Genomic DNA, 16,707 nt, shown 5'->3' on the forward strand with positions numbered 1-16,707 from the left:
TAAAATGACTAAACTGAGGCTATCGTACTTGGGTCACATCATGAGAAGACAAGGGCCACTGGAAAAGACAGTCACGCTAGGAAAAGTTGAAGGCAGCAGGAAAAGAGGGAGACCCAACAAGAGAAGGACTGACTCTATAAAGGAAGCCTCGGCCCTCAGTTTGCAAGATCTGAGCAAGGCTGTTAAAGATAGGACGTTTTGGAGGACATTGGAGGTCATAGGGTTGCCGTGAGCTGGAAGCGACCTGAAGGCAATTAACACACACACACACACACACACAGAGGAATTAAGGGACCCGGGTTGGGAAAACAACCAAGGGACTGTGCTCAAGGCTAGGTTTATTCTGAACTGGAAGCTCTTATGTCCACTTGAGAAGGAACTAATGGGTGCATGCAAAGAGACAGAGAAAACAGTGCTATCCTTTTCCCATTCGGCAGTCTCTAGTGCAGGGGTGTCGAACTCAAATTGTTATGAGGGCCTGATATGACATAAATGTCACTTGGGCCGGGCCATGCCTCGCCAGCCCAGATTGAGAGTCGGGGGAGGTGGCTGCCTCGGCTGGCTCGCAGGCCGGATAAGAGCTCTCAAGGGGCTGGGTCCAGCCCGCGGGCCTTATGTTTGACACCCCTGTTCTAGTGACTCATCAGAAGGAAACACTGTAAGGGATACACGGGACTGATCATTCCTTATCTCAGAGGCTGTCTTGGGGCGAAAAAGAATGGTCGCTTTAGCCTCCTTTATTCCCAGTTTCAGCCAGGATTCAGCCAGGATCGAATGCATGCGTTTCGCCGAAGGTGAGTTCGATCCTGGCTGAATCCTAGCTGAAACAGAGAATAAAGGAGGCTAAAGTGACCATGCGTTTTTTCCCTTGGCCCCAACAGCAACACCAACTATGGTGGCAACCCCCGGTCATTCTTGCACCACAGTGCCACCACTGCAAGTGGCCAGAGGGTGGTATTGCAGCTTCCAGTTCTTTAAGGATCTGGTGACACAAGGGACCGATATAATTCTGCCTGACCCAATAAAGCAGTTCTTTGACCTGGCTCAGGCACAGAATGAGCTACTCTGGGGTTTCCTTTCCTTTCTTGGCTCCCTGCTCACTTCCAGGCCACCCACCCACGCTCACAGGTTTCTTCTTACAAACCCAAACTGGGCCAGGGCTCCCTAGTAAAGTGTGGGCGGATGCCTTAAAATTCAGGTATGTTATCCAAGCTTTAAGGGAAATATCAGTGAAACAAATAGCGTTATGTGCAGCAAACAGTATCTGCCACATACTGCGTGCAGCCAACACACATCAGATCTTTGCACCTGTTTTCAGCGGGGTTCCCATTTCTCCTGATTCCCTTTCCTGGGGCAATTAACTTCCTGCCTCTTTCCCTGTGATCGGCATTCACAAAGACAGTCCTAGCAAGGCTTTCCTTCCTGCTGACAACTTATCGCTAGGTCAGCCTGCAGATACCCCCAATTTACCATAGGCAAACAGAACCCCATCGCTCAACATGCTGGGGCTTAAAACCAAACTTCCATTGGACTCTAAAATCACGCCCCAAAGCGTGCTGCAATCAACGGCAACCAATGATTAAATCTCAAGAACTCAATTAATAGTCGACAAGTGTCCCCAGGACAGCTTTCGAAGCAGCAATGATTCAGTTGTTACTTGCCAGCCAATTAAACAATCACTGTAAATCTTGGGAACAAACAGTACATTGATTTACGATCCGCTTTTTATGTTGGCAATTATCTTTTAATGGCCCTTCCTTACTAGATCCTATCAGAGCATCTAAGCTCCTTAATGCATGTAAAGTTGTACTAATGCAAAAAATAAGGATCCTTAATTATTCTTTTTCTGCCTGCATGTGAAGACTGGGAAAGGTATCCTGCTTTCCTGAATTCTGGCATTGGGAGTGGAAATGCCACCTCTGGGCCAAATCCAGTCTTTCTACTTACATTCAAAGGCAAAAGTAGCTATGGTGAGAGGGTCTTGTCACCGAACCCTTTTCAGTGACGAGGACTGGGGTTTTGGCTTACCCATCTTCTGTTCCCTCTCATCTCAAAGGCATAGTCCTCACTGAAGATGCAAACCTGTGGCTGGACTGTAACACTTTATTTTGCATAGAGGAGCCCCGACTGATGTGTGCCGCCCCCTATGACCTGAAGTGGCGCAACCCAGAACCCAACCTGACCACCTTGCTAGAGCAATCGCAAAGCAACCTTCAAGCACAGCTCGTCGCTAACTACTACGCTCTGCACCTTGTACTCTGATGCCGAACACAAAGTCCCCGACATAACAGCTGCATGCCACCTCTTGTTCTCTCTTTTGTGCTTCTGCTGACAGTGCAACACAAAAAGTAACACGTCAAACCATTATCCTGTCTGCGCGCGAAACCGTCTCCATAGAGCCTGCATAGGCTACAATTTGTGTGTGTGTGTTTGTAAAAAGCCACACAGCCAAACTCTTTGACAAGCTAGAATTTCATGGCAGGAAAAATCTTTATCAGAGGCTACTGACTTCTTCCAGGCAGCATCTCACACTCAGTTCTAAAGTGCACAGAATATCTTTTTTTTTTAAACAGTGACACTGCAAAACCTGTGCTAGAGCTCAGCTGTTATCAGGAACTAGACGGAGCAGGCATATTATTCCCAATCTGTAGATGCTCCATTGGGTCCAACTGAAGGTACTGGGTACAATTTAAGGTATTGGCTATCATATACAGAGCCTTTCATGGCTTTGGTCCCGTGTGGTGTAGTGATTAAGAGCGGAGGTTTGGAGCGGTGGGCTCTAATCTAGAGAACTGGGTTTGATTCCCCACTCCTCCACATGAGCGGCGGAGGCTAATCTGGTGAACCAGGTTGGTTTCCCCACTCCTACACATAAGGCCAGCTGGGTGACCTTGGGCTAGTCACATACTCTCAGCCCCACCTACCTCACAGGGTGTCTGTTGTGGGGAGGGGAAGGGAAGATGATTGTAAGCCAGTTTGAGTCTCCCTTAAGTGGTAGAGAAAGTGAGCATATAAAAACCAATGCCTTTCTCCTTCCTTCCTACCTGGGGGAGCAATAGGTGGTACCTGGTTGCTTAATAGTACAGCCAGGTGGGACAGGGGAGGGTTGCTGGGTGGGCGTGCAATGCCCCGGGGCAGCTGGCTGCTTTGGCTCCGTGGGATGGAGAAAAGCCAATGCAGCCCACGGGCTGCATGTTTGACACCCCTGCTCTAGGTGTCTGCAGTTTCTGATCACAGGTTATGACTTGGTCTCCTACTCCGTTAAACAAGATGTGATTATCCACTGTGGACCGTGAGGGATATGGGCCAGGGTCTACGTATCTGGTACCACCTGGATAAACCCTCAGCTGTCTACTGTCGCCATCATACACATCACCCCTACCATTATTTCAGTGTTACCACTTTAAAGACAAACTAACAAATACCAGCAAATAGAGGGAGGTTCTCTCGTTCTCCCCAAATCCAAGAATTTGTGACGCTGACAAGCGGCAGATGCAGGGCAGACAAAAGAAAGCATTTTGACAGAAAATGCATAGTTAACTTGCGGAGCACACTGACACGTGATTATCATTATTATTTTATTATTTATTCAATGTCTAGCCCGCCCTCAATCCCCAACCAAGGCTGGGCTCAGGGCTGGTTACATCAATTCATTACAACAAAATATTAAAATCAATACATCTCTTGATTACTTTAAACAGATAGTCACTATTAAAACAGATAATAATAAGTTAAATACAAAGATGGCGCTTAATCAACAGAACCATTGCTGGAGATTTCAAAGGCAGGTGCAAACCCATGCCATCAAAAACCAAAAGGGTGTGGGAGAGACAGAGGTAGGTAATGCAGTGACTGCCCCAAATTTTAGAAGGCTTAAAACAAAGTATACAATTTCCAAGAAGAGAGGGCCTATTAATGGCTATAAGCCATGATGGCTAAATGGAAATTCCTAGTTCCAAGACAGCATATCTCTGAATACCTGCTGCCAATGGGAAACAGGGAGGGGAGACTTTGGCCTCTCTGGCCCTGTTCATGAGCTTTCCACGCCGCTGCGCGAAACAGGTGAAAATGCTCTCCACAAAGACACATAAAGACTGTCTATCCATGACACCAGAACTTTAGCTATGCATCAGCTAGGTGAGTCTTACCGTACAAAGCTTTTGCGCTCGTTTTCGAACTCTGGTCGCTTGGTGCAAATGTTGGTGACCCATATCCACTGCAAAACAAAGAAGATTTTGATGTGTAGGCTCTGCCAAATAAATCTACCATTGTATCCTATGGGATGAACTCATTACGGAAGATAAAATGCATTCGGAGATTAGGTTGTTACTGAGCACAGAGTTCAGGATGCTGCGAATTGCACAAGATACCAAAATCGAACACCTATGCTGAAACTCTCAATAGTATGAAACAAAACAGCACGATGGCATCAACAACTAAGTATCTCAGAATCAATAACCATATTATTACTCATACACTCAAATTACAGAATTTAATAACATAAATAGAAGACACTCTACACTCTAAATACTCTGAGCTCCCAAGTTCATGAGTGTGTATCACAACAAGCTGAAACAAAGCTGGAGCAGCTGAAACCTGCCCAAATCTGAGGTTGTAGATGTTGTTGTAGCTTGCTCAGAAGAGGAAGAATTCAGGGTTGTAAACTTGCCCAGAAGTGCAGGAACGAGAACTCCGGATGTTTTATTCCTCGTTTCGAACCATTGCTTCCTCAGCCCGCATGGAAGAATGATGCGCAGTTTCAAAGCAGATAGACCACAGGGGGTTCAATTAGACACTCTCAAATGACACGTACAATGACGGTTGAGATAACTCAAAAGACTAGTCTTTAATAGAAGACTAGTCTTTTGAGTTATCTCAACCGTCATTTATATGGGCATAGGTGTTTAGAAAGGCCATGCTGGATCAGACCAAGGTCCATCAAGTCCAGCAGTCTATTCACACAGTGACCAACCAGGTACCTCCAGGAAGCCCACAAACAAGACAACTGCAGCAGCATTGTCCTGCCTGTGTTCCACAGCACCTAATACAATAGGCATGCTCCTCTGAACGTAGAGAGAATAGGTATGCATCATGACTAGTATTCATTTTGACTAGTAGCCATGGATAAAACTAAAACTAAAAGCCCTTGCTAAATCCTATGTAAGGGAGTTATATTGCCTATCATCTTCACTGAGGAGAGTTCATCACAACCCATCGGAAGCAACGAGCATATGTATGGATGGCCAGAATCAAAAGAGCTATTTTAGATGCACAACAAGGAGCTGGGCATGCCCAGTGGTATTTCCCCCCCCCCTCGAACATGAGAACCCTAAGGCCATATTGCAAATTGCTTTTGGAAGGCATCTCCATTTGTAAAAAAGAAAAAAGAAAAAAGGATCTGCTCTATGGCTTAGCAGTTCTCTGTTTGAGAAACCCCCTGGGCACTAACTAGCAATACCAACTAGTTGTATTAGAGTAGGTGTAGATGCGGGTGTTACTTTCAGCACATGTGTGCTTTTGCCTGTCTGATCTCTCAGCATGGCTTTCCCTTCACACATCTATCTGAAGAAGTGAGCGATGACTCACAAAAGCTCATATTGAAATAAATGCTATTAGTCTTCAAGGTACTGCTGGGCTTTTGATTTATTTTGCTTGAGACTTGCCGTACTAACGTTAAGGGCGGGGAGAGAAATCAAACATTAAGAAAGTATGGCATGATTTAAATGGATTTAGGAAGCTTAGAAAATCCGCATTTCTGAAATAATTGATACAATCTATATACTAATAGCCAATACTCAGTTTTACCCAAATGTATGTTCTTCCTTTTATATGCCAATAAAGGCTTGTGTTGTGTCATCTTGTTGTACTAATAGCCAAGTCGGCTAAATCTTTGGATACTTAACTCCGATGATTGGAGCGGTGATCTTTCTACAAACCTGCGAAGGGGCAGGTTTGCAGGAAAATGTAAAACCTTTTTTTAAAATATTGTGTGTATGTGTGTGTGTGTAAAAAACCCCTAAATGATAAAAGGAGTGCCTGTAGCTTTAAGCTACAGATGGCCTAAATGGCCCCTTCCAACTGTATGATTCTAAGCAACTGATTCCCTCAGTGGCTGTTGCTAGGCAACCACAGCATCCCAAGCTTGGAGTTTCTGGGGGGGAAAGGCAGGGGGGAGGGAACAGGACGTTTTCCAGGTCTATTTTAGCCTTTTAGGGAGGACTCACGGGGGCCAGGCCTGGCTAGGGTTGTCAGCTCCAGGTTAAAATGTTCCTGGAGAATTTGGTGTGGAGTCTGGGGGGACAGGGTTTAGGGAGGGGAGAAGCCTCAGCCCTCGTAGAGCTGTCATAGAGTCCACCCTACAGGGGGACAGATCTCTGTCATCTGGAGTCCAGTTGTAATTCTGGGAGATCTCCAGGTCCCACCTGGAGGTTGGCAACACCAGGCCGGGCAGCAAACGTCTGGGTTACTTGATACCACCCGATCTGCATGACTCTACTAGGCCTAGCTGCTTGCTACTGTTCAACAGCAGCTACCTTATGAAAGCTAGTGTGGGTGTAGCAATTAGAGCTTCAAAGTAGGGTCTGGGAGACCCAGGTTTGAATCTCCATCTGGCTGTGGCAGCTCACTGGATACTTTTGGGCCAGTCGCAGACTTTCAGGCAAACTTATCTCACAGGGTTATTGTGTGGGTAAAGAAGAGAGAATAACGTAAGCTGCTTCAATCTCCACTCCGGAGAAAGGTGGGATATAAATGAAATAAATAAAGCTGAAGATGGGAGGTAGATAAATATAGCTGAAGACGGGAGGCAGATAAAAGGTAGGATGGGGAATCGCTGGGGTTGCCAACCTCCAGGTACTAGCTGGAGATCTCCTGCTATTACAACTGATCTCCAGCTGATAGAGATCAGTTACCCTTAAGAAAATGTCCGCTTTGGCAATTGGACTCTATGGCATTGAAGTCCCTCCCCAAACCCCTCCCTCCTCAGGCTCCTCCCAAAAAACCTCCCACTGGTGGCGAAGAGGGACCTGGCAACCCCAGGAATTGCTGAAAAGGAGAGAATGAGGCAGGGAAAGGGGAGACGATATGGCGGTTGCTAGAAGGAGTGGAAGGGGAAATAATGCAGGGAGGGGTATACAGGGAATCATGTGGTGCCCCCCCACAAGCCCTCGAGGGCTCCCTACCATGCAAGTGGCCTGGCCCAGTGGCCACAACCAAACAACTGGCCATGGTTTTCCTAAGTAGAGGCTACTGGGGAGGCAGGGTTGCCAGGTGCCCACTGGTGGCGGGCAAACCCCTGGCAATTTACCCCTCTGCCTGCCGACCACCTGAGGGTCGGCGGGCAAATATGCACGCATGCATACCGCGTGCATCACTTCCAGTTCAGAACTGGAAGTGCCGCCTTGTAAGGGGCCTTATACCTCTTAGTTTGAGTGGTAAAGGGCCGCTTTACCACTCAAACAAAGAGGTAAAGGCCCTTTGCGAGGTGGAACTTCCAGTTTTAAACCCAAAGTGACCCACTGTCGACAACAACCTCCCGCTGGAGGAGGCAGACCTGGCAACCCTATGGAGAAGGGAGGGAATGCTGCAGACAGAGGGGCAGATAAATGTAGGTTGGGAAAAAGAGAAGGAAGCAGGAAAAGGGGAGAGGTTATGGGGGCTCTCAGGAAAGGGAAAGAGGAAATAATGGGGGAGGGGGAAACGAGATGCCTCCCGCAAGTCCTTGCGGGTTCCCACCTGTTTTATATAACACACACACATTACAATTTCAGAATGTCACAGATATGTATGTTTTTATCTTCAAAACTGATATTTTCTGAAAGTATAATTTGGCATTTATACAGTAGCATTTTAATGTATTTGAGACACCCAGGTATTCAATAAAAATATGCTAACTGCATCACCCAACACAACAGGACAATCAGAAGACAGGCTCACTGTGCCGCATATTCATTAGAATATATAATCAATACCAGCCCAAAAAAAGAGCTATATTAAATCTAACAATGCTCTCAAAAACGGAAGAAACCCTAAATTGCCCAGGCTTAAAAGCCAAACAAGCTTTTAACCTGCTTTAAAAAAAAAAAACCACACAAAAACAAATAAATTATGCATTGCCTTCAGCTTGAACAAACAACATTAAAACTTTGTCTAAATGTATGCAGATTACCGCAAGTCATAAACTCTCCTCTACTAAATAAGAACAAAAATATCCCATTAGAAGCTTTCCAAGGACAGAAAGTTGCTCCTGGAAACTGACGGGATAGCGCGTTATCTGCTGTTACGGGTTCAGTTGTTCATAAACTGAAAGTACAGCATTATCTTCTGACCCCTGAAATCAGATATGTCTGAGAGTCCGAAGGGTGACCTTTACCAGGGTCAGGCTATGCGGCTGGTGGCTGAGCCTGAAGTCAGACCCAGAGGGTGTGTTCTTCCTGCCCCAGGATGTGGTGATGGCTGCCAACTTAGACAGCTTTAAGAGGGGAGTGGACAAGCTCATGGAGGAGAGGGCTATTCATGGCCACTAGTCAAAATGGATACTAGTCATGATGCATACCTATTCTCTCCAGGTTCAGAAAAGCATGCATATTATATCCGGTACTTTGGAACACAGGCAGGGCAATGCTGCTGCAGTCGACTTGCTTGTGGGCTTCCCAGAGGCACCTGGTTGACCACTGTGTTAAAAGACTGCTGGACTTAATGGGCCTTGGTCTGATCCAGCAGGGCCTTTCTTATGTTTTTATGTTAATCCTACCTAAAACTCAGGCTGGAAGAACTGGAGCCTGCAGAACAGCAGGAAGAAGGTACAGCTCTTTTGACCAAGCAAGGGCAGAAGGTCTGGCTCTTCATATTTATACCAGGACTGGTCAATCAAGAGGCCTCATACTGCCTTTCAATCACAGGCTCTGAGGCCTGCATAAACAGAATTCCAGGTACCTAAAGCCCTGGTGTCTTTCACCACCACTTGAGTACTCCATCAACCAGTCTGAAGGCCCTGGTTGCAATCCAATACACAGAGCTGAGAAGTCACGTAAACACTCCACTTCCTCATTGGTCGGTCTGTCGCTCTGTTTGGGTCTATAATGCGAGTGGCATTGATTTTTTTCTGGATCGACGGAGCCAAACTGTAATTACAAGTATAATGCAAACCAGCAAATTAATCTGGCAAAGACAAGCGATAGTATCATCAACAAGCAACGCACAACAGCAGCCAATACCCTTCACAAGACACCACCATGAAGGGGACACCTAGAGTTCTCTTAAATGCTCCATCTTGTTTAAAGGAGAAGGGTTCTCAGAATCTGTTTTTCACCTAGTCCTTGCAATCCATATGAGCTTGCAAGTTCCCCACTAGCAACGTAACTTCCAGGTGCATGGGGCCCAATTCAGATTGGATGCACAGTGTGCAAAAATGAGCTTTCAGCTAGGGTTGTCAGCTCTGGGTTGGCAAATACCTGGGGATTTGTGGGGCAGAGGCTGAGGAGGGTGGGGTTTGGGGAGGGGAGGGACTCCAATGGGGTATAATGCCATAGAATCCATGTTTCAAAATGGCCACTTTCTCCAGGTGAACTGATTTCTATCGGCTGGAGATCAGTTGCAGTCCCAGGTGATCTCATAAGAACATAGGAACATAAGAAAGGTCAAGCTGGATCAGACCAAGGTCCATCAAGTCCAGCAGTCTGTTCACGCAGTGGCCAACCAGGTGCCTTGAGGAAGCTCACAAACAAGACAACTGCAGCAGCAGCATCCTGCCTGTGTTCCAAAGCACCTATAAAAAGCATGGTCCTCTGATCCTGGATAGAATAGCTATACATCATGACTAGTATCCATTTTTACTAGCAGCCCTGAATTGCCATATCCTGGTGAACTGGTTGAAAAGCACCAGTCTCAACACACAGCGTTAGTTTTTGTTCCTGCTGATCCACTGAGCACCCTTCATGTATCATGTTGTTAAGCCTTTGGTTAGGTCATTGTTCTTGGAGCAGGGGGAATGTATTCATTTAGATATAACTTATCCATGAGTATGAACTCAGGGGCTGCTTTTTAAGAAGTCAGCACATGAGCACAAAACGCTGCTCTGGAGGGTGGAAACGCACATTTACAAGCAGAGGAATTCATGGCAGTCCAGTGACACAAGCTGTACATACGTACAAAGCCTACACAACTCCGGTCTCCACAACTGGACTCCAGTTTTCCTTCCCACAGAAGTTCAGAAGCGAAGCAACCGACCCTTTTTCATTGCTCATTTTTTAAATTGCGTTATTTTATTGGAAGGTTACAAAATAATACATAAACGGAAACATATATACACGAAAACAATACAGTAGTAAAAATGAGGTAAAATTAAAAATATGAGCGTAAAGCATAAGAATCAAAGGAGGTCTGAAATTAAATGTCATGTTTGAGACCGCAATTGCTTCCAGGCCAAACATTAAAACTGACAAAGAGAACAGACGTAGTTTTTTGTTCGCTTTTTGGCAGATTGAGGGGGTGGGGAGAGGAAGGAAGCACAATACTTACTTTATTTGTGAAGAGTAACTCCCATACGCGCTGCTGTGTGTGTTTGAAATGTGTCCATTCATTCTGATCGTCACTCCCTCTGTAGGAGACAGAAAAACAATTCATCGAATACATATACATTAATTTAAGAAATATTAATATTAATGTGATAAAAGCTTATGGAAGGCCACAGAGCCATACCCACTATGTCTGTAGGCAAACATACTTTGGTCTTTTCCCATTGGAAAATAATAATTTATCTCCCTAGAGTTAATTTCTCTTGAAAGTTCACACTTGATAGATTAGGGGAGGGGCTGTGGCTCAGTGGTAGAGCATCTGCTTGGCATGCAGAAGGTCTCAGGTTCAATCCCCGGCATCTCCAGCTAAAGGGACTAGGCAAGTAGGTGATGTGAAAGACCTCTGCCTGAGACCCTGGAGAGCCGCTGCCGGTCTGAGTCGACAGTACTGACTTTGATGGACCAAAGGTCTGATTCAGTAGAAGGCAGCTTCATGTGTGTTCATGTGTCAATTGCCACCAACAGTGTTATATATCCATCCAGTACAAGAAATCCATTGACCTAAGGACTCCCCCTACATTTCCCACCCAATATAATTTTTTAAGCGACATGATTTTCATGGATGTTTACAATGCCATTCAGGCTATAACCATGTCTTATAACCGGTCAACATGTTTTAGTTTAAACTGTTCTTTCCAATATGCTTCGGTTAGCACCCTGCTAGCAAGTCTTTTGGGTTTTTTTAACCTGATGGGCTGAACACCATTCTGTTAAATTAGCAGTTAGATTCTTTCACAGCCAGCTCAAGTCAAGAGGTTCTGTTTAGGAGCCTAAATTAACACATTTCACGCTCTCTGCATTTCGGTTTGCTAACTCAGCTCCTCACATCTCCTTACTCTGTTAACAATAAAAATCAATGAGTGCCGTAAAAATGCTTCGGATCTTCACTATTCATGAGTAATGAGGGGAAACTGCGTAGCGGGAACAGAGGGAAGGCCTGGGAAGGGTTGCTTCTTAAAAGACAAGATGTCTGACTGAGTGAAAGCTGGAATAGTGTGGTGGTTAAGAGGGTTGCCAGGTCTCTCTTCATCACTGGCGGGAGGTTTTTGGGGTGAAGCCTGAAGATGGCAGGGTTTGGGGAGGGACTTCAATGCCATAGAGTCCAATTGCCAAAGCGGCCACTTTCTCCAGGTGAGCTGATCTCTATCAGCTGGAGATCAGTTGTAATAGCAGGAGATTCCAGCTAGTGTAGAGAGCCAGCGTGGTGTAGTGGATAGGAGTGGTGGTTTGGAGCGGTGGAGTCTGATCTGGAGAACTGGGTTTGATTCCCCACTCCAACATGCAAAGCCAGCTGGGTGACCTTGGGCTAGTCACGCTCTCTCCGCCCCACCTAGCTCACAGGGTGTCTGTTGTGGGGAGGGGAAGGGAAGGAGATTGTAAGCCGGTTTGATTCTCCCTTAAGTGGAAGAGAAAGTTGGCATATAAAACCAACTCTTCTTCCAGTACCTGGAGGTTGGCAACCCTATTAAGAGTGCTGGACTTTGGGCCCATGAAAATTAGTAGGTGACTTTGAGTCAGTCACACAGCCTACTGCCCGAGCTGGTGAAAGGAAAACAAAAAGTAGATAGCCCTATCTATGTAGTACGCCATACCAAGTTCCTCAGAGGCACTTGGCAAATACAACTCTTGCATTGAATTGAACTCTCAATTCCAGCAGATACAGAGGATTTTTTTTTAAGCTGCATGACATTATTGATGAACCACGTGCTTCCACCGCTCACATTGAAAGTCACATGCTGAGATTTAAGAGCCTTTGGATGAGTTTTGTTCTGAATATTGCCAGGAGATACAATTTTTCAATTTCGGACTCGGTAAGCTTTTATTATGGCTGCTGGAGAGATCAGTCAAAATGCGCTTGGCAATTTCATTCATAATTGCATTTGAAAGATTACCGGATAAACCAGAATTTATTTCAGATATTGTACTGAAAGGACCATAGCTATTATCTGATTAAGTGGTTTTACTGAAAGAACATTCCCCTGTGCTGTTCACATACAGTTGCCTATAAGGCTGATTGCAGCAAGTCTCCGCAAGATTTATGGGGCAAACGTTTGCAGAGTTACTCTGATTTAAGCATACTGAAGGCGTTTAGAGTCACTCTGCATAGGGTTGCACTGTTAGACTGCCAGCTCTTGTACATAAATGTTTTTATCCCTGCCCCCCAGAATTTTGGCAGACCCCTTTACAAGACATATCTAATACCAGATCTCAAAATAAAGCATGCACAAATGCCACTGTTAAGGTCCTTGTGAGAATTTGTAAAGTGCCTGGCAGACCCATCGGGGTGCGATAGCCCATTCAAGCGGCCAAAATAAGGCAGCAATTTATTAGCCAGTCAACAAGTCTATGAGAAACTTAATTCACAGCATGGAACGAAACTTCACTCTTGTCTCTGGCTAACCCATGAAAACGCCCTACTGTTCTTTATATGATCCAACCACTTCACATGGTGAATGGCCATCTCTTTAGGTTTCCATAACTCCTTATACCCTCTGCTTGTTTACACATTCGGGACAATTCACACATACACAGAATGGAATGTGCTTGTACTCCCCAAAAAGTATGGGGTGAATAAGACAAATAAGAATCACACAGAGAGCTAAGTTTAAATGCAGTTCCCTGTTGAGCACACAGACAGAAGACAGAATTTGTCATAAGAAGATAAGAACGGTCATGCTGGATCAGACCAGGGTCCATCAAGTCCAGCAGTCTGTTCACACAGTGGCCAACCAGGTGCTTATAGGAAGCCCACACACATGACAACTGCAGCAGCATTGTTCTTCCTGAGTTCCAAAGCACCTAATATAATAGGCCTGCTCCTCTGATCCTGGACAGAATAGGTATGCATCATGACTAGTAGCCATTTTGACTAGTAGCCATGGATAGCCCTCTCCTCCATGAACATGTCCACTCCCCTCTTCAAGCCTTCCAGGTTGGCAGCCATTACCACATCCTGGGGCAGGGAGTTCCACAATTTAAATATGTTACACAATTTAAATATGCCATTCTAATGTGTGAAACAGTTCTGAAAGACTGACGTAAACCAGACTATACAACATGATTAATTAAGAGATATCTGCTAGGGTTGCCAGGTCCCTCTTCGCAACCGGCGGGAGATTTTGGGGGCAGAGCCTGAAGAGGGTGGGGTTTGGGGAGGGGAGGGACTGCAATTCCATACAGTTCAATTGCCAAAGCGGCCATTTTTCTCCAGGTGATCTGATCTCTATCGGCCGGAGATCAGTTGAATTAGCAGGAGATCTCCTGCTACTACCTGGCAGTTGGCAACCCTAGTATCAGCCTATGTGGCCATAATAAACAAGGTTTACTGCTATATCATAAATTACTCATGTTGGATATATAACCGAAGCACAATGTGCATTTCCACCTTTTATCAGATATACTAAATGTAAAGGCGAAGCATAGCTCCTATTATTTACTAATCAACTGGTACTTTGATCCCATTGTTTCCATGACAGCTCTAAAACCATGAGGACTAGAAACATCCTTCAAAACTCAAGATTCATGGGATACCTCAAGGAATCTGCAGGCAACACACAAGTGTTCCTGTGTTACTTGTGCTGTTCCGCCTCATCATCACAAATGAAACCTACATTATATAAAAGCACAGAATTTTTGAATATGAAAGACCAAGTTCAACAAAATTCCTTGTTCCCCATCACAGTAGTACAGAAATGCCTAGTTTTTCTTGAGTACCCTTTATGTTAAACCAATTTGTAGTCAAAAACAAAGCACCGGTAGCTTCAAGCAAGGAGATCTAAAATACTAAGCTATAAATGAGATTTAACTTGTTTTCTCCTACGCGTTGTTGAGTAAACACACGGTTCTGAACTTTCATGCAATTAAAAAAAAAGGTGCACAATGCTGTGTTTAGGATAAAGCTGTCTAAGGACTTTCTGTATAATTTCCTGGTCTGCTGAGGCTGAGAGATGAAGATGCAGGGAGCAGAAGCATGGGGCTGGGTCTCACGAAAGCCAGCATGATGTAGTGGTTAAGAGCGGTGGTTTGGAGTGGTGGACTCTGATCTGGAGAACCGGGTTTGATTCCCAGCTCCTCTACATGAGGGGCGGACACTAATCTGGTGAACTGGATTTGTTTCCCCACTCCTACACACGAAGCCAGCTGGGTGACCTTGGGCAAGTTACAGCTCTCTTAGAGCTCTCTCAGCCCCACCTACCTCACAGGGTGTCTGTTGTGGGGAGGGGAAGGTGATTGTAAGCCAGTCTGATTCTCCCTTAAGTGGTAGAGAAAGTCGGCATATAAAAACCAACTCTTCTTCTACCACCTCTCAGCTTCCTGTTCTCCAATTACAACATGGGAGAAGTAATGATTCCGGACTTCTTTACAATACAGGTTGCCAGGATGATAAATACATGAAGAGCTTTGAATACTGAAAGTGCTACCTAAATTGCTAGGTATTGTTATTCATTAGTTTTACTACCCTTTACTGAAGAATTGCTAGGAACATCAGGCTGAACAAACAAGCTCAAAATGGTACTCAAGGATAGCATCAAAACCTCTCGACAGTAATTACTCTCGCGAACAAGTATCAACAACCAACGACTGCTGAAAATTAAACCATCAATGAAGGTTACCCTTTTGCTCAACTGAAGTGAAGTATACGAAGCAGGTATATGGGACCTCATGACTCAGGCCTGTAAATAATTTCAAATTTCACCTTTCACAAAGCAAAAGGGACCTCTTTAGATTTCAGAACAGTAAAAAGCAGCCCGTATGGTTTTGTTTGCAAGAGATTCATATTTCCAGCAATCAATTCATATATTCTCTGTTGGTATGGCAACCGGCCATCTCTGGAAGACAAGTAAGGCATATCCCATAGAGGCAGATTCAAATTCTTTAAAAACAAAAACAGGCAACAGGTAATCCTGGGTGCACAGTCCTGCCTTCAGGGGCTTTCTGTCTGGCCCCAGCCTCAAAGACTTCCCTCTGCGGTATACATCCCAGTTGCTTTGTTCCATGTAAGGCAAAGGGATCCTCTTCTTTCCTAGCATGCACAGGAAGACAGGCCTTGGCAGAACCTTCCAATCTGCAAATCTCAGTTACTTACTGCTATTTGCATCTGCCTCAGCAATATAGTATTTAACTCATATCAGGAGAACCCTGCTAAATCCTCAGTTGCCATGCATACAGTATTGGAGAAGGAGATGTTCAGAGGCCTTTGCATCTGCTTCATCTTTTGCAGACAGCGGCAATACTGCTGGCCCTTGGTCAAATGGATAAAAATCAGATACGTGCCATAGTTTCCAAAATTCTGGGATGGAAAGCAAGAGAAGGTTTTTCTCACTCTGATACATTAGCCTGAAATTTTTACCATAGAAAAGAAACTAGAATGTCACACACAGATAGACCATAAAAATGCCAACCTGTCCTATTGCAGTGAAGGAAGCCAGATAACTCTGGGTCACGGCAAAGTACCTTGTGAAAGCACAGTTTCTTCATGCAAAATTGCCCAAGGAAAGGTCTCCCTAACCACCTGATCGTTTTCAGTCGTTGTGATGCCCCTTCTCCACTCATAGCAGAGGGCCTACCCCCCCTCTTAAACCTCTCTCTCAGATTATGGGTTACAGGTAGGTCAGGACGTCACACTCACCACCCTTCTCCTCTCTTTGAAAATATACAGAGAGCCATGACCATTTCACACCTCAGGTCCTCTCTCTCACTCACAGAGACATCCACAGACAGAGTAGCCCAGCCCCTTTAATAACAACCCCAGAGTTACTGGGGTTAGGGCTCAAAACACCGTCCCATTCACGCGCTGCTACCATGTATTTATATCCTATAATATTTATCTAGACAGGGATATGTGTGGGCATGTTTCTTTCCCTTACTAGGCTTGCCAGGCTCCATAGCTCCACCAGCGGGAGCTTTCCGGGGCTGTGGCTGCAGCATGTACAGGTTTACCCGGGAGTGACATGGATACTCTAGCAATCTTGGCCAAAGATTGCCAGAGCGTCCACATCACATGCACGCAGTGCACACCAGCCATCAGCTGGCCGGCGGGCAGCCCGGTGGGATTTTACCCACCACCACCGGGCACTTGGCAACCCTATCCCTTACACCCGCAGCCGATAGGGTTAAATTTTTTAAAAGTTAG

The 16,707-nt window shown here is 45.4% G+C and overlaps 1 protein-coding gene across 3 annotated transcripts in view; it reads right to left on the reverse strand.

The window, feature by feature from the left end:
• The window catches only part of EPS8 (epidermal growth factor receptor pathway substrate 8), an 81,234-nt gene extending 70,652 nt beyond the window's left edge, over positions 1–10,582 (reverse strand). For all 3 annotated transcript variants that reach the window (XM_056846224.1, XM_056846225.1, XM_056846223.1), the window contains exons 1-2: positions 10,519–10,582; positions 4,149–4,216 (exon numbers count right to left, since the gene is read on the reverse strand). In XM_056846224.1, the coding sequence (XP_056702202.1) occupies positions 4,149–4,216; positions 10,519–10,580 (130 nt within the window). In that variant the 5' untranslated portion in view covers positions 10,581–10,582. The remainder of the gene's footprint in view (positions 1–4,148; positions 4,217–10,518) is intronic.
• Between the last annotated feature and the right edge of the window lie 6,125 nt (positions 10,583–16,707).

Source organism: Euleptes europaea, chromosome 3, assembly GCF_029931775.1.
Source record: "Euleptes europaea isolate rEulEur1 chromosome 3, rEulEur1.hap1, whole genome shotgun sequence".
NCBI classification, from domain to species: domain Eukaryota; kingdom Metazoa; phylum Chordata; class Lepidosauria; order Squamata; family Sphaerodactylidae; genus Euleptes; species Euleptes europaea.